This window comes from Lissotriton vulgaris, chromosome 7 (assembly GCF_964263255.1).
Source record: "Lissotriton vulgaris chromosome 7, aLisVul1.2, whole genome shotgun sequence".
Taxonomy (NCBI): Eukaryota; Metazoa; Chordata; class Amphibia; order Caudata; family Salamandridae; genus Lissotriton; species Lissotriton vulgaris.
In genome coordinates, this window is record NC_141695.1 from 865925498 (window position 1) to 865948828 (window position 23331).

The 23331-nt window shown below is 47.6% G+C and overlaps 1 protein-coding gene across 2 annotated transcripts in view; it reads left to right on the forward strand.

The window, feature by feature from the left end:
- Nucleotides 1–23331, forward strand: part of FAM114A2 (family with sequence similarity 114 member A2) — a 219970-nt gene that overhangs the window by 59751 nt on the left and 136888 nt on the right. For both annotated transcript variants that reach the window (XM_086931257.1, XM_086931256.1), the window contains exons 3-4: nucleotides 1129–1343; nucleotides 2289–2382. In XM_086931257.1, coding sequence (XP_086787383.1) covers nucleotides 1143–1343; nucleotides 2289–2382 — 295 coding nt within the window. In that variant the 5' untranslated portion in view covers nucleotides 1129–1142. The remainder of the gene's footprint in view (nucleotides 1–1128; nucleotides 1344–2288; nucleotides 2383–23331) is intronic.

A 23331-nucleotide genomic window follows, 5' to 3' on the forward strand; every position in this document is an offset into this window, starting at 1 on the left:
ATTCTACTCCACTCTGTGCCACAACACTATACTCTGCTCTTTGCTACTCTGCAATACTACTGCACTCTACAGGGCTCTATGCAGCTCCCTCTATGCCACTCCATGCCACTATGCTCCACTATATTCTACCACACACTACTCCACTCTACTCCACAGCTCCACTCTATGCCACTCCACTCCACTCTGACACTCTATGCCACTCCAACACTCTATGCAACGCCACTCGAATCTACAACACTACTCCACTCTATACCAGTCCACTCTCCTACACTACTCTACTCTGACAATAGACTCTATGGCAATTTACTCCTCTCTACGTCACTCTACTCCGCTCTAAGCAACACCCTCTACACCACTTCATTCTGCTCTGCACCACTCTATGAAACTGTCACTCCACTCTACAACACTCCACTCTATGCCCTTCCACTCTGACACTCCACTCCTTCCACGCCACTCTACAACACTCCACACCACACCACTCATTTCTACTCTACACCAGTCTACGCCACTCCACAATGCAGTGCGCTACTCTACAACACTCCACTCTACTCCGGTTTATGACACTCCACTCTCATTTACCCCACTAAGTTTTAGCCGTACTGAACAGCAGTCACGCTGGTGTACAACTTGGCTAAAGCATATTGCAAATCAATAGCACTTGCATTGTTGAGACCTATTGGCTTTCCCCTATGCTAGTTTCTACTTCCAAGCAGTTTCAAGTAGAAGCATAAAATAACTGCACAAGGCAAGTTACATAAAATAACTGCAGAAGGCAAGTAACATGCGAGAGTATTATTTCCCCACCCAGAGACAAAAATGTATTTTGGAATTTTGAGAGTTTGGTGTACAAAGTCGGGATTAATAGTTGTTGGGATTTTGGGACTCCTTCCCATGTGTAGTGAGAGCTGTAGTCATTGGAAGTAAGAACTGAGATGCTTCCAATGCTTTTGTTAAGCAGAAGCAGACACCACAGAAAGGTTGTAGTCTTGAGACCGGATCTTAAAAAGGCGGGTTTATTAATTTACAACATTGAATTGGTTTCATATGTTATTCCAGGGAGTGTGGAAGTGTACATCCTATTTGTAAAGGTTACCTGATAATAGATTCTTGCTTTGAACTAACTTGCAGGAGATGTGCTCACCATGTCCGAGCAGGACAGCCCTGAGGAGTTAAGAAGCACTGTTGACCGAACAAGCCAGATGGATGACCCAGATGATGCCTCCAGTGACAGCACCCTGATTACTGAAACAAGTGACCATGAGCCTGTGAGTGGCACTCGGAAAAGACCTGAAACGAAAGCTGAACCAGCACCATCAGAGGACAACTCACAAGCTTCTGAAAAGGTAGGAGGCACATGTATCCATTGTTTTTTGCTGATTCCTTCCTTTATTAACCATGGTTTGCCGCACATCCTAGGAAAGAATAAGGCTACGTATTACTTTTTCAGTTGATATTCTTGGAACAGCCAACTATAGTTTAATACACAGAGGACAATACTGTGCGTAGCCTTACTTTTCAAAACTCTGGTTAGCAAATACATTTGATTAGTACATTTGCAGTAATTCAAGGGCTATAAACTGCTTAGTGCATGCCTGAATGATCCGAGGCTCTCCCGTACCTCTCCAGTGCAGCGGTGTGGTTGTAGGGTTCTTTCCCCAATCCACCTCTAGTGGATGCTGGGATATCTCCCATTCTTTAAAAATCTCTATCCAGAGGATGCGAATGAATGTGGTGTCTCTGATAGAACTTTTATGGAACACCCAAAAAAAATCTCAAGCATAACATTTTATAGAAAAGCCCATGAATGCAAATAGCTCATGATGTACATAAAAATATAGGATTTAGTTAAAACCTAACAAACATTCATGTTGCTCACTCCTAACCAAATTACCTCATGAAACGGGCCAAGTACATTGTATGCCGACTATATTAGGATCCCGAGATAAAAAATAATCCCAAGTTTTTTCTCATTGCCTTGTACACCATTTTCGTTATCCCTATAATATTTTCATGAAGCCCTCTACATTATCAGTATCCTAAAAGTTGCATCACTGGCAAATAGCTCTGTTAAACTCCAAAGTATTAATCTATTATACTTCTCTGTATGTACTGGGTATATTTGCTCAGCAATCTCCAGCAGCACAGTACGATGGATAATGTCTATAGTAGGATTCGTGGTACCTTTATTAAGGGTATTCCCATATTAATGTTTTGACTTGCTAAAGAAAGGGCGCTCGTTTTGGGCTGCTTGGTGATTGAGGTTGATTATTGTGTTTCTTTTCCCCTAGGATTGCTCTTCTACGTCTCCGACTGCGTGGGGGTACTGGGAGAACTGGGGGAAGACGTTACTGTCCTCTACTACAGCCACGGTGGCTAAAGTAGGTAAGGTGTGCCAGTCTTTATAGTAAGGTCTGAGGTTCTGTACCAACTGATATTGTCACAAGGGCACTCTTGTTGGGTAAGTAGTCCTTTATGACTAAGCCTCCAAGTCGGTCATGCCCATACTGAGGCATAACTTTTGAATCAAGGACAGGAATGTCCACGTACCCACAGCCAGAAATTGAGCCACACATAAGTTTGATATAGCATCCACATATTATTTAGAAAAACTCACATTTATATTAATTCACAAAACCAACAATCAGATATACTCACATCAAATGCACACAGAGCTGCAAATATAACTGGTTGAAAGAGAGGTACCTTCGCAGAGTAATTCCTAATCACCAACACACATATCTGGGAACGTCTCTGCAAATTTGAGGCTCCTGTTTTGCAGTTCGTGCTTTATTTTTTACCTAGAGTGCCTGAATTAGAAGTGTTAGTTTCTCAACAAAAAGAGACTAGTTTCTAAAAAAAAAGAGACTAGTGGAACGCTCTTTAAACAGTTCCTTGCCACCTTGTGGCTGAACACCCCCGGTAAAAAAAAAGTGCCCCAACGGATTTTGAATTTATAAAGGAACAGTGGGTATGCTTATGTCAACCCTTATTATGCACAGCTCCTCTGCATTTAACGAGGACTGCAACACAGGGCAAAGTTCAATTATCCTATAGAATCAATTGAAGGTGACATGACATGGTGATACAATAAGAATGGGTTTCCTAGGCTGGAGTGTGAGTGTTGGCAGTGTGCCACCTCGGCGGCCAGTAGTACTTGTGCCGACTTGGAGGCCCTCCAACTTTTTCAATTAGTTGAACATAACACACATATTGGTGGTCACATCCTAGACCCTTTTTTTACCTCCCTTACATCGGTCAAAGTCCTGCCCCCTAGGCCTATGGCCTGGACAGACCACTACCTAATTGAATGCCATCTTTTGCTTGAAGGTCCTCCTGTAGTTGCCCCTACTCCTGCCATTCTCAGGCGCCCTTGGAAAAAATTGAAACTTGGCGATTTCCATCAGCTTTTGGGCGATGTCCCTTTGGCCCCTTTTACTGATGTGGAATCTGGTTACGATCTTTATTGCAACTGGCTCACTAATGCGTTGGACAAGCTTATTCCTGCTACCCAGACTAAACAACAGCGCTCCCATTCCAGTCCCTGGTATGACGACTCTCTTCGGCTTTTAAAAAAATCCTGTAAACAAGCCGAAAGAGCCTGGCGTAAGTCATACGACCCGGTCAGGAAAGCTCTGTACCTCGCCACCAGCAAGAAGTACCACAGAGCTATTTGCAGGGCCCGGGCCTCCTACTTTTCTCGTGAGTTCAGTGCTAGCACCAACCCTATTAAACTTATCTTTAAGGCACTTAAAGAGCTCACTACCTGTAGAACTTCTGCCGCTGAGATTTGTTCTTCCTCCCACTGCGAGGACTTAGCTACCTTTTTTATTAGTAAAGTGGAAGGTATCTATCGAGCTTTCCCCAGCTCTACAGGATCTCGGCAGTGTACCACAGCCATCCCTAAAACGACCATCACGCTATCCCATCTTCCGGAGCTTTCTACGGAGGAGTTCAACAAACTTGTTATTAGAGTGAAGTCGGGCTCCCCTAAAGATCCTTTGCGGCCCGCACAATCTAGAGAATCTGCCTCTTTTTGCCTTCCCCCGCTTTGTAAGCTTATTAATCTGTCCCTGTCCTCGGGCTCTGTTCCCTGTGCCTGGAAACAGTCTCAGGTAATCCCCATTTTAAAAAAACCTGCTCTAGACCCTAAAAAATCTGAAAATTATCGTCCCATTTCCCTCCTCCCGTGGCCGGCTAAACTGACTGAGGCCCATGTCAACACCTTCTTAGCTAACCATCTCCATTCTGCGAATATTTTAGATCCCTCGCAGAATGGCTTCAGGCCCGGTCACAGCACCGAGACTGCGCTCCTGTATATGGCTGAACATCTTCGCATGTTGGTGGATTCAGGTCACACGGCGGCACTGGTGCTCCTTGATCTAAGTGCCGCCTTCGACACTGTCTCCCACGACATTTTACTCCGTCTGGTTGAGGCTGGGGTGGACAATCTGGCTCTTGAATGGTTCAGATCTTTTTTATCTGATCGCTCCTTCAGGGTCACCACCCCCCCTTTCGAATCTAAACCACATGCGATTGTGCAGGGAGTTCCAAAGGGATCGGCTCTCAGCCCCACTTTATTCAACCTTTATGTTCAACCGCTAGCTGCTGTCGCCATGCGTGGGAACCTATCCATCGTGTCCTACGCAGACGACACTCAGCTGGCGGTCGCTATTAGTGGGGCTTCCGATCTTGAGGCAGCCAAGTTCCGTGAGGGACTCATATCCGTGGCCCACTGGATGAATGACAATTTCCTGCAATTGAACGCCAAGAAAACCGAGGTGCTCATTGTGGGGAAACAAACTCATTTGTGGGGCGATAACTGGTGGCCGCATGAGCTTGGTCCTACTCCTACCCCCGTCACTGAAGTTAAAAACCTTGGGGTTTGGTTTGACTCCCAACTGAGCTTTTCCATCCACACTAAAAAGATTGCTGCATCGTGTTTTGGGATTTTGCGTCAGCTCCGGTCCACCTTTAAATTCTTCGACGCTCCCACCCGACAACTCATTGTGCAAGCCATGATCCTGTCTAAACTAGATTATGCTAGTTTTCTTTTTCTTGGAGTCAATCAGGCTGAACTCTCCCGTCTCCAACGCGTCCAGAACGCTGCCGCCAGGGCTCTGGTTGGCTTACCCAAATTTTGCTCAGCCAGAAAAACTATTTATAATCTCCATTGGCTTCCGGTGGCACAGAGAATAATGTTTAAATCTCTGACTCTGACGTTTAAAATCCTCAAACACTCATCCCCTCAGATTCTGGAGCATCTCATCTCTCCCTACGTTCCAGCACGCTCTCTGAGGTCCTCTGTTCTCCACCTAGCCATAGTGCCTCGCTTTAAGAGATCCAGGATTGGCGGCCGCTCCTTCCGAGTTCTTGCCGCCAAACTATGGAATTCCCTGCCTGCCCATATACGTGCCATCGATGGGCTCCTCGCTTTCAGGAAGGCTGTCAAAACCTTTCTCTTCCCTTTAGCTCCTTAGTTCTGCTGTGTTGTGTTTTTTTCTCACTCTTGTCCGGCTTTTCTGTTCTGTACCAGCGACAGGACGCCCCTTTGCTGGGGCATCTGCGCGCTCAATAAATCCGGATAACATAACATAACATAACCTTGAATGTATCAGTCTGGCAACTTCTCAATTTGTCCTAATCCTACTAGCCTTCAGTATATGTAGGCAGCTGCCTTTTTATATATTATACCAAAAAGAGGTATACTATTCTCCTTGGGCCGGGGCGGGGTAGCCGGGTGCAGAGGTGTCTTGAGACGTCATGGTTTTCACAGCCGGAGACTTTCGCAGTAGAGCGGGCCTGCACAAAGAGGCTGCAGGCGGCGTCGGAGAGTCAGCTGTGGGCTTTGTCTCTGGAAGGTCGGGGGACCACACTGGCACCTTTGGCCTACCTCAACTCAACAAACTTAATATATGTTAGGTCCCTTACAGTTCACCACTAGTACCCTGACTGCCACGTTCACTGCACTGTATGACACAACCAGATGTTTCTGAATTATGTGCTTCAAATGTTTTTGGGCACTGTGGAGCAGTGCTTACCCGCTACTTCATTTGCCGGTTAGTTTCTTAATGACAACTTAGATACCATAAGTATAGTTTTATGGTCTTTATTCTAGGCGTGGGGTGATCCCCATTTGAAGTAGGGGCATTAACTTAATGCTCTGGTAGAGAGTCCACACTCAGTCACTATTATTTTACCTTGGGGTTACATATGGAGTCCTTTTCCTTGTTTACAGATCTGCCTGCAAAGAAGAAAGCGCTTCTGTCTGTAAACAATCATGAAGTCCTGCATTGCTCATAGATTGGTCTGTTCTCTTTATACTGAGGGCTTAGGTGTAGTCACCTCCTTCCACTCCAGTACCTCTTTCTGTTAAGTTATGGGAATCTGCGCTCTGGTCTGTTTTTTTTTACTTTTGAGCATATTCTGACTGATTCTGCCCAAGCCCCCATTTCTCCAGTGGACTGTTGCTCATCTTCATTATTCTCTGGAATTGAGATCAAGTTCTTCCTAACACTGTTCTTTAAGAATCACCTGGTGTTCAGTTAGGAGCTGTGTATGTGGTTAACTAACAGAGCGAAAGCCCGAGCAGCAGGAGCTGAGATGAGGGTGTGCAAGAAGACACACTGCGGTGGTATTCATTATCAGATGTAGGTCTACTTGGTTATGATACAGCTTCTAAATGGGCAAGGTAGGACTGCCAGCCAGGACTGAATATTATGATATTGACAATAGTAGACAATTAGACTCTTGATGTTGTGTCAAGATTTTATCCATGATCCTTCAGGGCTTCAAGGAGTCTAAAGGGGTATACCTAAAACTAAAGTAATCATGTATTTTGAAAAGGCAGTCTTATGCCTGTCAGAAAATCTAAGAGGATGCTGCCATTAGCCTTTTATCAGTTCTAAGGTACTGGTGCACACAGTCTTCCCCAGTGTTTCTTTCAGTTCGGCCACTTGAGGCATTGGTTAGGCGTTTCATTTTGTGATATAACCACTTCGTAAACATCTGTACGCAATCAAAGACACTTGTCTAAGTTTTGGAACAAAAAAATGGTAGTGGTACAATCCAATTATAAAGGTTTGATGATATTCATTGTGAGCATTATCTCTATTTCCATTGTGACTGCTTAATGTTATGCTTCAGGTTTATAGTAGGGTTTTAACTGCACCTTATTGTGCTCTGTGTGGTGGTTCGATGTTGTATTCAGTTATCCTGTTTTGACCTGGCAGGGTAGAGTATGCACCTCCAACTCTGAATACTTTGCTTGTGGACTAGTACTAGACCACTCACCTGTTATGCAAAAGCAGGGGAAACATTTCTTCATTTTCAAAGGTGCTCTGATTCAATATTCCTGTGAGGCTGGTACTTTCAGACCCTTTTAGGTTTTCTTCCAAACAACCTTATTTAAAATATTTTAACAAGCTCTCATAGGTTGTCGCCAATTCACATCTCGTCCAAGACAATACAACAACAGATATATCAGCAATACACTGTAGATTGTTTTCACACAGGGGTACAGGCCTATTGATTTCCCAGGGCAAAAAGATTACAGAGTCTGATCTCACTCATTGTTCTTTCAACCAACATCCTCGCTGACCCGTAAATATCTGAGAGGTAGAAGCTGCCAAAAAGGGTTAATAAATTATCGCCGCCTTGCACACCAAGTCCAGTAGCCTGGGTGCACTTGTTGTGTCCCTTTTAACGACCGTGTGGAAGGGAGTCCATATCCTGTTGTAGATCAGGAGTGTGTCCCTAATCGTAGTAGTAAGCTTCTCCACTGCCTGGACCGTCCACCTCTTGAACGACCATAAGACGGTGGTCAGCAGTGATGGGCCCTTCCAGCTATGGGCGACCACTAATTGAGCCGCCAAGAGTAGATGAGCCAGTAGTTTGTTAGTCGGGGAGGAGAGAGGACACCGTCCCTCGTCATCCATCAAACCCAATACGACAGTCTCAGCTGCATTCTGTACTGTGACACTGGTTATGCTCTTGATAGTCTCTAGTACCTAGGATCAGAACGTGAAGATCCAGGGGCAGTCCCACCACGTGTATCAAGGTGCCCCTCTACCCACATCCCTTCCAACAATCATCTTAGCTGGCTTTGATCGCCTTGCGGCGGACCTGGGTCATGTACCACCTGAGCATGACCTTAAGCAACTCTTCAAAATTTTTAAGCACCTTTATCTGATTCTGGGCAACTTGATACATCAGTTTCCCTATGCCATCTGTCACTTTTGAAGGCCCATGCAATCGGGTCAATAGTTGGGGGTCATAAAACCAGGACTTGATTGCCTTTTTATAGGACACGCAGCCTGGTCCCTTTATTTATAATATGTCTTTTGAGCTTGTTTTGAAGAACGGAGATTGTCCACTACTATTGTCCTGACTTCTTATTTAAGGCTAAAGCATATTCTATGAGAGACGTGGTGGTGTGTTCTTATATCCAGCCATCGAGTGTGATTTTCTTAGAGTGAGCAAGTTGAGACATAGTAGTCTAGATACTTTTTGAAATAGTTGATTGCTTCTGCAAATATAAGAGGGCCTATTGGTTTGTTTTCTCTGCCACTTGATGACACCCGGCCCCCCATGATGTGGCTGTGGTCTAACTGAAGTACTACTTTTCGAAAACTGTGTGGAACCAACATATGTTTCTGAGGAGAACACTGCACACATGGTACAACTCCATATGGCAGTCCTTGTTCCTGCTGAAAATGTCTGTGTTCCTGTGATGTGCAATAAAACAAATGTAAATCTGTTCTAAGTAAACCTTCCTGACAGGAAGTACCTATTAAAATTATATGTGATGGTTAAAATTTCTTGGAATATTTATTTTTATTCTGAAAGTGGGATATATAACCCTTACAACAGACAAAGAACTCCATAAAATCATAATCTAAGTATTCAACAATACAGCTTGGTGAAACTGAGTACAAAGTTCAAACATCCAACACTTTTTAACTTCTAATTTTAAACCTGTTATACAAATAGGTACAGCATTCGAATAGGGTACAGGTAAAGACTATATGAATAGAAGAGGATGGAGGACGAAGAAACATGGAATGTCTCAAGAGTTCTGCTTTTCACTGGTGCACATGCAAGATAGGAAAAAAGAGAGACGCTCCTAGTCTCGTTGTATGCACAAACTATGGCCTGGGAAGTATCAGGGGTTAGACAATTCAAAAGGCTCAGTGGCTTAACACATTCACATGGCTTTTCTCTTTGTAAGCATCACCTCTATCAAAAGAGTTCCAGATAGTTTCAAAGAAGCAAGTTTTACCCAACTTAGTCAGCAACATGTTTTTTTTAATTTAAATTTGTTTTATTGATTTCAAAAGCAATGACAGGCAATACAGTGCAATAGAAAGGCATCATGTAAAGGAAGTGTCCGAGACAGACATACAAGGCTTCTCCACAAATCGAATTGCAAGCCAGGTACATGAGCCAGGTTATGAACAAAATACAAGAATCCTATTTGCCGAGCTTAGCAGAGAAGCAAAACTTCAAAAATAAAACCCTCAAACTCCCGCCCCCTCCAACCTCACCCACCCCCGCCGGTGTGCCGAAACAGAAAAGCAAACGCCAAGCCTCTCGTAATGGATATAGTGCGCTCCATCAAGAGGTCATGGAGGATCGTGAGGGAACTCTGTGAGGCGCAGTAAGCGGAGGTACCTGGGGCATGTGATCTCATTGAATTCAGTGGAGAGGAGGGACAATAATGGCAGCCACACTTTTCGAAATGTGACTGCGGACTGTGTGAGTGTAGCCTGAATGCGCTCCATGCCTAGCGTAAACCAGAGTTTATGCAGCCATCCCGTATGGGTGGGTTTGGTGGAGGATCCCCAGAGTGACAAAATGTGTTGTGTTGCCGCCTGCACCGCAATGCCCATCAGACGCCCTCGGATTGATTTCAGGGGGAAGGTGAGCGCATTGGGAAGGCCTCGGATAGCATAGGCAGGGAATCGTGGGATTTCAGTGTCGAAAGTTTTATCTATATCATTTAAGACCGCTGTCCAATAGTCTTTTACTTCCCGACAGTCCCAGAGGGGATGAGTCATGCTGCCCTGTTCCCCGCAGCCTCTCCAACAGAGCGCACTATGAGCCGAATTCCCTTTGTGGAGCCTAACAGGAGTAAGATGCCAGTAGAGGGCTAATTTCACCGCTGTCTCCCTGCCCGCTGTGTTACGTGTAGTGTGGGAGGCCCTACAGTATATGGAACTCCATTCCCGGGTCGACAAGGTCCTCCCCAACTTCGCCTCCCAGCGTAGCTGTCCAGCCGCTCGACCCGAGGCATTTGGGGGTGTGAGCATCTTGTAAAGGTCCGAGATAAGATGTTTGTCCGATTCTCTTGTCACCAGCCATCGCTCAAAACTTGTCATACGCCTGCTCACCAAAGGAGCATAATCTGGGTGCGTGAGCCAGTCCCGGAGTTGAAAGTATTGGAACAAATGGGGAGAGACAACATCATAACCCTCCGACAGTTCGGAGAGAGGGAGAAAGCCCTGCAGGTCAAAGAGGTGGCCCGCCGAACTGCAGCAAGGCGTGGGAGTCAGCACCCGGTGGGAATTCCGGGTTGTCCAGGAGGGGGGTGAGCGGGGAGGGAAAGGTTGTCAGTTCTCTCTTAACGGCAACCGTATCCCACACGCGTAGAATAGTGCTAGTGATGGGAGATTTCTAGAGATATTTCGGTCAATCCTGGCGGCGGAGGAACGGGATTTTCCAAAGAGACGTCCGGGAGATCGTACTGTCTTGAAATAACCATCTCTTTTCAGATTCCGGCCTATACCACTCCACTAGATAACGAAGTTGGGAAGCCTGGAAATACTGCTGGAGATTGGGGATCCCGAGGCCACCCTCATCTAAGCCGCGATATGCCACTTGTTTGTTCAGACGCGGGCATTTCCCACCCCAGATGAAATGGTGGAAGGCAGTCTGTAGATTTGCGAGAGCCCCAGCCGGAGGAGTTACTGGAAGATATACAAAATCCTGGGTAGGGTCGACATTTTCACTGCCGCGACGCGGCCTAGCAAAGAGAGCGGTTGTTTAGACTACCGCGTGAGGTCAGCTCGAATCCGGGAGGAGAGGGCATCGTAATTGAGGGAGACCGTGGAGTCCGTGGAGGAGGTAAGCGTTATGCCCAAATAAGGGAGTCGTGTTGTCGTCTGCAGGCCTACACCATACGATGGCACGTCGCCTAGAGCTCGGGCATTCGTACCTAAGGGCAATATCAGTGATTTCCCCCTGTTGATTTTAAAGCCAGATATGGCGCAGAAGGTGTTAATCTCATCCAAAAAAGCAGGGATCAAGCGGTCCGGGTTGGAGAGCAGCAATAATATCGTCGGCGTAAAGGCCGATCGTGTGGGGCTCCCCGCCAAAGGTGATGCCGTTAATGGTGAGGTTATCGCAAATTTTTTGCGCCATCGGCTCAACATAAAGAGCGCATAAAAGGGGTGAGAGTGGGCACCCTTGCCTCGTGCCCCTTTGGATTTCGAAGGGACTGGAACGGAAGCCGCCCAGGTGAACCCGTGCGGAAGGACAATGGTAACAGCTCGCAATCCAGGATTAAAAACGATCCCGGAGTCGAAAGCGGGCCAGGACCCGGTGTAGAAAGGTCCAGTCGACGCGGTCAAATGCTTTTTCAGCGTCAATGGTGACAAGAGCCGAGTCCGATTGATGGAACTCGGCCTTGTCGACCAAGTGTAGGATCCGCTTGGTGTTGTTGCTACAATGGCGGCTCGTGACAAAGCCTGATTGGTCGGGGTCCAGAATCCCAGGGAGGCATGGCCCGAGGCGTGCGACTAATACTCCGGTAAAAAGCTTCAGGTCTAAATTAAGGAGAGAAATGGGGCCGAACGCCGAACAGTGTGTGGGGTCCTTTCTGGATTTAGGCAGCACCACGATTTCAGCTGCCAACATATCTGGGGGGATGGAGCCTGGACCAGTAAAGGAATTGAGTAGTGAGCTAAAAGTCTTATAAAAACGGTTTAAGAGGGCGGAGGCGAGAGATAGCTGCCAGCACCTCCTCCAGATGGATGGGAGCCTCCAGGGCGTCCGCCGCTTCCGGGGAGAGTGCGGTAATCTCCGCTGTCTCCAGATAGCTATTGATATCCCTGCGCGGGGCATTATCAACGTGGTGTAGTGAGGCGTAGAAGTCTCTGAATGTTTCCGCGATCCTAGTCTCCCCCTCAACAGCAACGCCATTGTCGTCCCGAAGGCCGGAAATTTTCGAGAGTTGGGATTTGGCTTTCAGGGCGCTAGCCAGAAGCCGGCTAGTTCTATTCCCCCCGACGTAGTACGAATGGCGCAGTTGGAGAGCCGCGAACTCTGCCCTGTCAGTATCTAGGCTGACTAATTGGGCCCTGGCGGCTTTTTTTTAATTTTTTTTTTACATTTTTGGTAAACCTTTATTGTACATAAAGCAGATACAATTATGGGCAAGCAAATCAATAAAGCCATATGCATGCAACATTCTGTCTTTCAATTGCCCTGTTGTAGCTCAGGAGAATGACCGTACCAGAGTGGTACCAGGATGGATGAGGTTTCATTTTTTAAATTTCTAGAGATTACAGGATCAATGCCAAGCGATTGTTTCAGGACCTACAGCTGGCCATCAAAACGTACAAAAGCAACCAGCTTAGCAATTAAAGTGGGAGTGAAGGGCAAATAAACAATACAAGGTAGCCAGAAATACAATCACTACACGTGATAAACCATTGCCCCACCCCACAAAAACTGGGTACGCTACAGGAACCCTGTGGAACGAAAAGATAGATAAAGAGTAAAGAAAAAGGGCCATAGAACCAAGGAGGAAATAAGAGAATAGAAAGAAACCCCCCTCCCAACCCCCCACCCCGCACCCCTGCAGAAGGCCATGGCCTACCCCCCCAGCAGTGTGCCCGTCGCCCTAAATAGGAGACCCGAAATATAGTTAGGCCAAAGAGAAAGAAAGTGGAGGAGGAGAGAAAATTATTATACTGGCCCCAGCCACCCACCCGTCCAAACCCCAGCCCTTCTAACCGGCACTCGTGCGACCATCACTTCAATCAACAGAAGGCATGTCAGAGATAGTCACCAGGAAATCAAACTCCGACAATCCAGGACACGACCTCAACCCTGTCCCGTGCGATCTGATGCACCAACGAAGTCCAACCACAATCGACCCATTCCCACAACAAATATTGCGAGGGAGCGAAGCCTCAAATCCAGTCCAGACTGCAGTCGACACACAATAAGGCGACACATCCGAATGCAAACACAGTCATCATCATGGCAGTCCAACGATCTCAACACCGCTCCGGAGCGTGTAGTCCAGGTCGCATACACAGTACCCGGGAGGAAGAAGGGAAACAAAATGTCCGACGGTATCTGAGGCATCTCTAGGGTCTTCGGGAGCATAGCGTATAGCGACACTGCCACCTCTGGATCCAGTGTTAGTCCCACCGAACAGTCCGATCATCTGGAAGCCAGCGCCAGTTACCACACAAGCCGGGACCTCCGGTGCTGCAATGTTCACAAGTGATTTACAAAAAGGGGGGGGTGGTGATGAACAGAGTGTCTGAGTTAAACAGACCACTCTTACCCAGTCCAAAGATCAGGGCTTGATCCATCACCGTTATTTATCTCACTGCCCCATCCCAGCTCAGAACCTGGCTATATGCAAATCAGTCTGTCCCTGGCCCAGTGCATCATGGGAACAGGGCAGACTAAACTACCAAGCCAATTCTTCACCAGAAAGGAGACAAGCTACCGGGGACCGGTTTCTGGCATTTCAGCCTTCTTCGGCCCGGCTTGCTTGAATCCTGATGGAGCAGTGAGAAAGGGACTCATGTCTGAGTATACCCTGCCACACCTATAGTGGCCAAAAACGATTTACAAAAAGGGGGTGGTGATGAACAGAGTGTCTGAGTTAAACAGACCACTCTTACCCAGTCCAAAGATCAGGGCTTGATCCATCACCGTTATTTATCTGACTGCCCCATCCCAGCTCAGAACCTGGCTATATGCAAATCAGTCTGTCCCTGGCCCAGTGCATCATGGGAACAGGGCAGACTAAACTACCAAGCCAATTCTTCACCAGAAAGGAGACAAGCTACCGGGGACCGGTTTCTGGCATTTCAGCCTTCTTCGGCCCGGCTTGCTTGAATCCTGATGGAGCAGTGAGAAAGGGACTCATGTCTGAGTATACCCTGCCACACCTATAGTGGCCAAAAACGATTTACAAAAAGGGGGTGGTGATGAACAGAGTGTCTGAGTTAAACAGACCACTCTTACCCAGTCCAAAGATCAGGGCTTGATCCATCACCGTTATTTATCTCACTGCCCCATCCCAGCTCAGAACCTGGCTATATGCAAATCAGTCTGTCCCTGGCCCAGTGCATCATGGGAACAGGGCAGACTAAACTACCAAGCCAATTCTTCACCAGAAAGGAGACAAGCTACCGGGGAGCGGTTTCTGGCATTTCAGCCTTCTTCGGCCCGGCTTGCTTGAATCCTGATGGAGCAGTGAGAAAGGGACTCATGTCTGAGTATACCCTGCCACACCTATTGTGGCCAAAAACGATTTACAAAAAGGGGGGGATCTAGCCCTGATCTCTTGACTGGGTGAGAGTATTCTGTTTAATTCAGAGACTCTGTCTCTCACCACCCCTTGTTGTAAATATTTTTGTCCACCCTAAGCGTGGAAGGGTATACTCAGATGTGAGTCCCTTGCTCATTGCACCATCAGGATTCAAGCAAGCCGGGCCGAAGACGGCTGAAATGCCAGAAACCGGTCCCCGGTAGCTTGTTTCCTTCCCAGTGTAAGAATTGGCTTTTGTAGTTTGGTTTGCCCTGTTCCCATCATGCACTGGGACAGGAACAGACTAATTTGCATACAGTCAGGTTCTGAAACTGGGATGGTGCAGTGAGCTAAAAAACGGTGTTGGATCTAGCCCTGATCTCTTGACTGGGTGAGAGTATTCTGTTTAATTCAGAGACTCTGTCCCTCACCACCCCTTGTTGTAAATATTTTTGTCCACCCTAAGCGTGGAAGGGTATACTCAGATGTGAGTCCCTTGCTCATTGCACCATCAGGATTCAAGCAAGCCGGGCCGAAGACGGCTGAAATGCCAGAAACCGGTCCCGGTAGCTTGTTTCCTTCCCAGTGTAAGAATTGGCTTTTGTAGTTTGGTTTGCCCTGTTCCCATCATGCACTGGGACAGGAACAGACTAATTTGCATACAGTCAGGTTCTGAAACTGGGATGGTGCAGTGAGCTAAAAAACGGTGTTGGATCTAGCCCTGATCTCTTGACTGGGTGAGAGTATTCTGTTTAATTCAGAGACTCTGTCCCTCACCACCCCTTGTTGTAAATATTTTTGTCCACCCTAAGCGTGGAAGGGTATACTCAGATGTGAGTCCCTTGCTCATTGCACCATCAGGATTCAAGCAAGCCGGGCCGAAGACGGCGGAAATGCCAGAAACCGGTCCCGGGTAGCTTGTTTCCTTCCCAGTGTAAGAATTGGCTTTTGTAGTTTGGTTTGCCCTGTTCCCATCATGCACTGGGACAGGAACAGACTAATTTGCATACAGTCAGGTTCTGAAACTGGGATGGTGCAGTGAGCTAAAAAACGGTGTTGGATCTAGCCCTGATCTCTTGACTGGGTGAGAGTATTCTGTTTAATTCAGAGACTCTGTCCCTCACCACCCCTTGTTGTAAATATTTTTGTCCACCCTAAGCGTGGAAGGGTATACTCAGATGTGAGTCCCTTGCTCATTGCACCATCAGGATTCAAGCAAGCCGGGCCGAAGACGGCTGAAATGCCAGAAACCGGTCCCCGGTAGCTTGTTTCCTTCCCAGTGTAAGAATTGGCTTTTGTAGTTTGGTTTGCCCTGTTCCCATCATGCACTGGGACAGGAACAGACTAATTTGCATACAGTCAGGTTCTGAAACTGGGATGGTGCAGTGAGCTAAAAAACGGTGTTGGATCTAGCCCTGATCTCTTGACTGGGTGAGAGTATTCTATTTAATTCAGAGACTCTGTCCCTCACCACCCCTTGTTGTAAATAGCAATGTTCACAAGGGCAGCCGTCGCGCTCCTCCCGGGTACAGAACCAGGCAGGTCGTCGTGAGCCTGAAGACCGTCTGGCATCATAAGGATCGAGGTAGACACCATGGCATCCAATTTGGTCCCCAATGCTTGGGCGTCTTTTTCCAGGGTGGAGTGCAGGGCACTAAGAGCCGCCAGAAGGTCATAACACGTTAATCCGACTCCATGTGCCATCACTTCCACGCTCCTCATTTCCATGCACTCCCCTCCTTGTTGCAAGCCAGCACTCCGGGTGGTACACTTCACAATATCGCTTTGGGCAGCAAACCGTTCCCTTAACTTATGGGACTGAGCCTCAAACAAAGGCATGTCCGGCTCCATAGTACTGCAGCGATTCTGTGAGGGCAGTGTCAATAAGTGCCCCATTGGCGGCATCCGATACGAGCCGTCCGTGAAAGGGGACAGTTCATGCAAAAATTCGGGAACAGCCCGCCAGAAGCGGGCCGGGCGGCCAGCACCGTCCGATCGGCTCACTTGTAAATAGACGTGTTATTACACAATCCTTAGAATTCCTACGCTGGGCATAATCCGATCCGCCCCGCTAGCTGTGCCATCTGTCCTCGGCAAGAAGCAAGCCGATCATCACAGTGCTCCAGCGGACCGACTCCTCCCCCGCACGGGTGACCGCTGTTGTTCACTTAGTGCCTGGCCCCGTCTTCAACGCACTGTCCCGGTTCCGACGTCATTGCAGGCCGCAAAATGTAAATGGGTGTTTCTCCGGGCGTGTGTCCGGGAGAGCTGTCGGGGTCACGCGATCTGTGACCGGGCGTCCTCACCGACTCAGAAGCGTAAAATAAGACCAGGATCTGTTGAAGGATATCCGATCTGGAGGAGATGGGCCACGGAGCCGAGGTCTTAGGCGGCCATCACAGTCGCTGTCTTGGCTCCTCCCCCCCGGCGGCTTTTAATTGCTTCCTCACACGTGGAGCCCCGGTACGACTGTGAACTTCCTCGAGCTCAGAAACCTGGGCGGAAAGGTCCTCCCGCTTCACTTTACGAGCCTTAGCCTCCGCTGCTGCTATTGCAATGAGGTCGCTGCGGGCAACTGATTTCAGGGCTCCACACAAAGCTGAGATCGGCTTCTCCGGCACGTCGTTAATGGCTGAATAATCTGTAATACATACACGGAGTTGTTTAGTAACCTCTGGGCGCTGTAGCAGAGTCTCGCGCAGTCTCCATGCCCCCGGGGGACGGCTAGGGCGGGGAAGCTCGAGCAGTATTTCCACTGCATCATAATCGGAAAGAGGGGCAGGGACAATGCTAACATCAGCGAGAGAAGTGGCTAGGACGGAGGAGCCGAGGAAATAGTCGAGTCTGGCGTAAGTGCGGTGCACGTGGGAATAAAAAGTGAATTGGGATGCAGTAGGGTGTTTGGCCCTCCATAAATCCACCCAACCCCGCTCGTGTAACCAAGCCTTACCTGCACTGGAAAGGGCATCCGTGTCCCCATACCTGTGCCCAGATCTATCCATATGAGTGTCCGACACTAGGTTGAGGTCGCCCCCAAGGAGTAAGAGAGGGTCAGGTGACTGAAGCGTCTCTGAAATGGCACCTTTCATAAAGGGCTTTTGACCTGTGTTAGGGGCGTAAAAGGAACCGATGGTGAGGTGTTGATTGCCAATGTAAAAGCTGTAAGCAAGGAGCCTGCCTTTAATTTCCCCCACTTTATCTCCCATTTGCCCCCTGAAGTGCCTAGAAACCAGGATGGCCACACCCGCCTTCTTCGATGGAAGAGAGGAGAAAAACTGCTGGGGAAAAGCGCGGGAACGCATCCTATGCCAGTCTTTCGCAAGCAGGTGGGTCTCCTGAAGTTAACAAATCTCCGCCCGAGTTTTCCTGATATGAGATCAGTGCCTTCCGCTTGATGGGATTGTTCAAGCTCTTCACATTAAGGGTCAACACTTTCAAAACAGAGTTAGCCATTACAAATCAGGTAAAGAAGAGGCATTGTGTGAGGATGATAGCGCCGTGCCCTAAAACGAAGGTGAAGTGCGACAGACCGAGATTGTTGAACCCCCTGTGACACACCGGCTCCCTTCCCTCCCCTCCCGCCCCTCCCAGCCCGCCCCCCAAAAAACTCCCATCCCCCCTCTCCATCACCAGCCCCAGCAAACCCCCAATCCCAAAAACCAATCCCTCTCCTCCCCTCACCCGGACCCCAACTTCCCAACTGTGTGAATACAACGTCCCAGTCCTGTCAGTCCAACACAGGGCTGTGGTAATAATACCTATTGGGGTGATGTCCAATAGCGACCATCGTGGCTCCCCGCCCTTCCGCCCACCTAGCATGTAACAGTGCTGTGATGATCCCCCCGACAAAGAAAGTCAAGCAGGGGACGGTGTCTCTTTGGCCTCTTCTAAAATGGCTGTAGCTCTCTCCTGGGAGATAATGTGGGCCTCGGGCTTGGAGCGCAAGTCCGGGGACATCTTCGGCCCACCATCTGCCAAACCTCCCCTGGAGGGACCTCACTGGCGATGCGTTCTCTGCCATCTCTATGCCCAGTAGTTTACAAGTGTCCTTGAGTGAACGCAGCTGTTTTAGGGCTCCGTTCCATTTGAATATCAGGTGGAACGGGTGTCCCCAGGAATAAGGAACCCCTTGTTTATGCAGAAAGTACGTAGCCACCTTGAATGCCTTCCTCTTCTGGAGACTGATAGCCGAAAGATCTTTATATAAGGCAATGGGATGACCGCGGAACTGAAGGGGTTGGTTCCGCCGGGCCTGTCGGAGGATCCTTTCTTTGAGCGGGAAGTCAGGGAGGAACGCTAAAATGTCCGGTAGTGGGGCAGGTGAGCGCCTGGGAAGCCCCACTCTGTGTGCCCTGTCTATCCAGATGATAAAGTCGGTGGGTTCTCCCACGATCTTACGGAAAAGATCTTGTAGATAGCCAGTGACGCCATCCCTTCTGCCTTCTGTGGGACCCCCCGGACTCGTATGTTATTACGGCGGGATCGATTTTCTAAGTCCTCCGCGTGGGCCTGGAGGTCCACTTGTTGGTCTTTGAGCCTTAGGACCTCCTGCTGGAGTTGCTCGACATCCTCGCTTCTTGCTCCTCAATGGCGTCCACACGCTCTCCAAGGCCCTCCACATCTCTCCTGAGCTCTCTAACCTCCCCGGCCACCTCCTGCTTCAGGGATTTAAAGTCCTCTCTAAGGGAGTTAAACAGGGACTCCAAGAAAGATTAAGTGATTGGCACATTGTCGTCGGTGGGCGCCGGTTGTGATTTTGTGACCTCGGGGGAGGGTGGCCCTTTATCGTTTCTGACGTGGCCTTTCACAAGCATCTCTGGAAGCGTGCGCTCCCCCTTCTTCCTGAGGCCTGCCATGTTGTCCACTACGCCTCTTCCAGATCTGCGTCCTTGACTACCGAGGCCCCTGGGGCAAAATTATGCGTTTGTGTATCCCCTAACGTAGTTATCCCCGGTGTCGCGGTAGGTATCAGTGCTGTCCAAGGGTGAGGTCTTTGCCTCTCTGACCCCAGTGGCCGGTAATGGGTGGCCCCGACGTGAGGCTACCGGTACAGAACTCCGACCACCTCCGCTCCTTGTACACAGCTATCCTCAGGGCAGAGGGTGGTAACAGTCAGGTAGGGCTCTGATGTGGATATAGCCCCGGGCCCTGCCACGTGGAGTCTGTGAGGGGTTAGTTGCGCACACCAGGGCAGACTGTCACCATGGCATGGGCAGATCCCTCACTGTGGTGCGCAGGACCCTCTTATTCCGCCTCCTTGGTCGCCTGGCTGTTGTTAGTTGGGACAAGTAAATCTACTGGACCAGACTCCAATTACTGTGTCAAACCATTTATTGCCAAGAGAGACCCAGCCCCCAAACCCTCCTGTAATACCCGTATCTAGTGTAGAAGAAGACACACTACACTTTATAGAAGATGCGGCTCCATTAGTGCTGGTACTGGCAAATGCTCCCCCACTAGCACCAGATCAATCAGAATCCCCCACTGCGTTAACAAGTAAGGCCCTGCATTGGTTATCTGGCAATATGCAGTTGGCCCCATGGGGGAAACAACAGCTAGCTGGAGACATCAAGTCAGCCAGAAGGGTTCCGTGGATAGGCCAAAACCCCCAAAAATTTAAAGGTGACTGTATTATTATAAATTTTGTAAACTCTGCTGTCTTACCAAACATCCTGCCAAATATCTTGCCGCCGCAGCGCAGGAGAGGTACCATCATTCCTCTCACCCTGGAATTTTTCGGCAAAAAACAACGGAGTATGACTTATCCTAAGCCTACTCATACCCATACTAGGCCAATATGGCCAGAAACAAATAATGGCTGGGGTTTTGGTGCACCAACTAATAACTGGGGCTATAGTCAGGATAGATGGGAACGCCCAATACGGCCAAACCACCTAGATCAACAATACCCTAGACACTTCAATAATCGTTTCAATATTCCCATTTCCAACAGGTATGATATCTTTTTAGAAGCGGGTGGGCTGGAGGGGGTGGAATGACTGTCTGACACACTTTCTAACCCTGCCTTCAATGATCGCCTGCCAGAAGATATAGGCTTAGGTAATGTCACCCAAGTCATAGATCTGCAAGGTAGTAATGTCGTGGCACTGGGTGTTGCGAATCAACTATTTGATATATCCGGCTCACATAACGACATAAACTCAGTTCTCCCCCCAGCTCATACTATTGCCAATTCTGGGACAGATCGGGTATGTTGTAGCACAGGTTTAATACCCACTAGCTTAGATGTATGTGAAAAAGTGGACATAACTCAATGCGAACCACAAAAACATAAGGAGGGGCTATTATCGTGGAATATAGCTGGTCTCCAAGATAAATTGAAAGATAAAGATTGGTTGTCTCTTGTTAAAGATTACCCCGCAATATGCCTCCAAGAAACTTGGGTAGTGGGGAAAAATGTTCATATTGAAGGCTACCAGAGTTTTATAATTTCAGCAGTTCCATCTGCCAGCGGAAGAGCAAAAGGGGGTTTGGCAATTTTTGTTAATTTGACACTTATATGCCATAAAATCGAACACCACTCTGGCAATAGTAATATCCAGGTCTTAGAATTTAAGAGGGGTAAAACAAATTTTGTATTGATCAACTTCTATAATGCAGTGAATCAGTCCGGAGATTGTAATATTGAGTCACTGCGTGAATTCCTAAGGGCTAATGTTGGTTCTCTGCCTCGCCTCAAGATAATAGTGGGTGATTTTAATACACATCTATGTGGGAACCCCAGTTTGAGAACTGTTGGCCAAATGGGATGTAATAGCATGGAAGGAATTCACTTTGATCACTCGCGGAGGGGTACAGGTTTAAATGACTTAATGAATGAAAATAACTTTTTTACAGCAATGTCAATAGTATCGGAGCAAACTGTATTTTCAACTCCTACCTTTAAAGGACATGCAACAGGGACTTACATAGACCATATTTTACTCTCGGCAGACTTTGTTAATATTGTTGAGGATTTCTCGATCCTTTTGAGCATCTTTAGCGACCATAACCCTCTATGCATTATAATGGGCGTGAATATACTTGAAAAGCGTAATTCTCGAGAGGACTATGGTTTCACAAAATGTATCAATGGCAAGCGACGCTTAAAATGGTCAATGGTGGATTGTAAACAATTTTATTCCTCTATCAACAATGTGTGCAAACACGATCTGACAGTATGTACATCCCCTGCATCAGCACCATTACAAATTTTTACATCTTTTAAGGAGATTGCCAAGAAGGTGGAGTCACTTTTAACGCTACCTACTAAGGGAAAAGTTAACTCAACCAGTAACCCAAAATGGTTTGATAGCAATTGTTCGAAGGCCAGTCGTGAGCTTAAGAAAGCCTTAAAAATAAAACCCAGAGACCCGTTGATTATCAGGGACTTGCGGGCTGAGTACAAGAAGTCACTTGCTATTCGCAAAGGAGCAGTTAAAAAAAGTGTATGGGAGTCATTGTTAGATCCTGCGACATTAAAAAATAGCTCGAAGTTCTGGGAGATTATTAATAAGCCTATATTTGATCATCCTAGTATTTCTAATGTGGGCACTAATATCCCGGAGGAAGAATGGATTAACCACTTCAGTTCTATTTTTAAAAGCAATGGGTTGCAGATAGAACGCAGTTCAATTGAAAGTAGAGAAAACTTTCTATTCTTCTCAACTGATGAGGTAATAAAGGGAATCGATGGATTATCAAACAACAAGGCCCCAGGACCCGACGGTCTTCCTCCTGACCTCTTCAAATCTTGTATAGCACTATGGGCACCGGTCCTTACAGCAGTACTCAACGCGGCTGTGTCATGTGGATGCCCAAAATCATGGGGGGTATCTACCATTGTGCCTATTTTTAAGAAAGGAGACCGTAGCAGCCCAGCTTGCTATAGACCAATATCATTAATAAACTCCGTGGTTAAAGTTGTGGGAGGAGTAATTTTGAACAGATTGGTCAGATGGTCAGAGGAAAATAATATAATATCTCCAATCCAGTATGGATTTAGGCCTGGACATTCCACGATTTCCCAATGCTTAAATTTATACCTCATTATTGGGAAGTACACCAAGGCCCGAAGAGGAACGATCCAAATGGCGTTCATGGATCTTTCCTCGGCTTTCGACTGCGTGAGTCGGGGGAAGCTCTGGGCGCCATGGCAAAAATGGGCGTGGATCAAAACCTAGTAAATTTGCTAGAAGATATGCACTCGGACACCAAAGCGAATGTCAGATACACCCAAGATCTAAATGTGACTAAAGACTTTGGAGTGTTTCGGGGTGTCCGACAAGGATGCATTCTGGCCCCGTTCCTTTTTAACCTCTACATAAACGAGTTGGAAGAGCACCTTTTAAGTACCAATACTGACTACCCGTACATTGGCCGAAAGGGTCTGCCAGTTCTGCTATATGCGGATGACGCAGTCCTTTTATCTAGGACTGCCAATGGACTTCAAATTTTATTAGACTCCTTCTACTCTTTCATGAAGTCAAGAGAGTTAAGTATTAATAACTCGAAATCTTACATAATGAAGGTCGGCCAAGGAAACAAAAAACCAAATCGCCTAAATGTAAATGGAGTACAAATCCCTGTAACACATACATTCTCCTACCTTGGGGTCCTCTTTGATAGTCAATTGAATTGGGGACCCGTGATTCAAAAAAAGAAGGGAGAGGTCATCAGGGTAAATGCGGCGATACTGGATTTTTCCAGGAAAGTGGGCAATAGCCCAGTTGCTGCATTACTCCAACTTTACCAGGCCAAAAGTGTTACCACAGCAT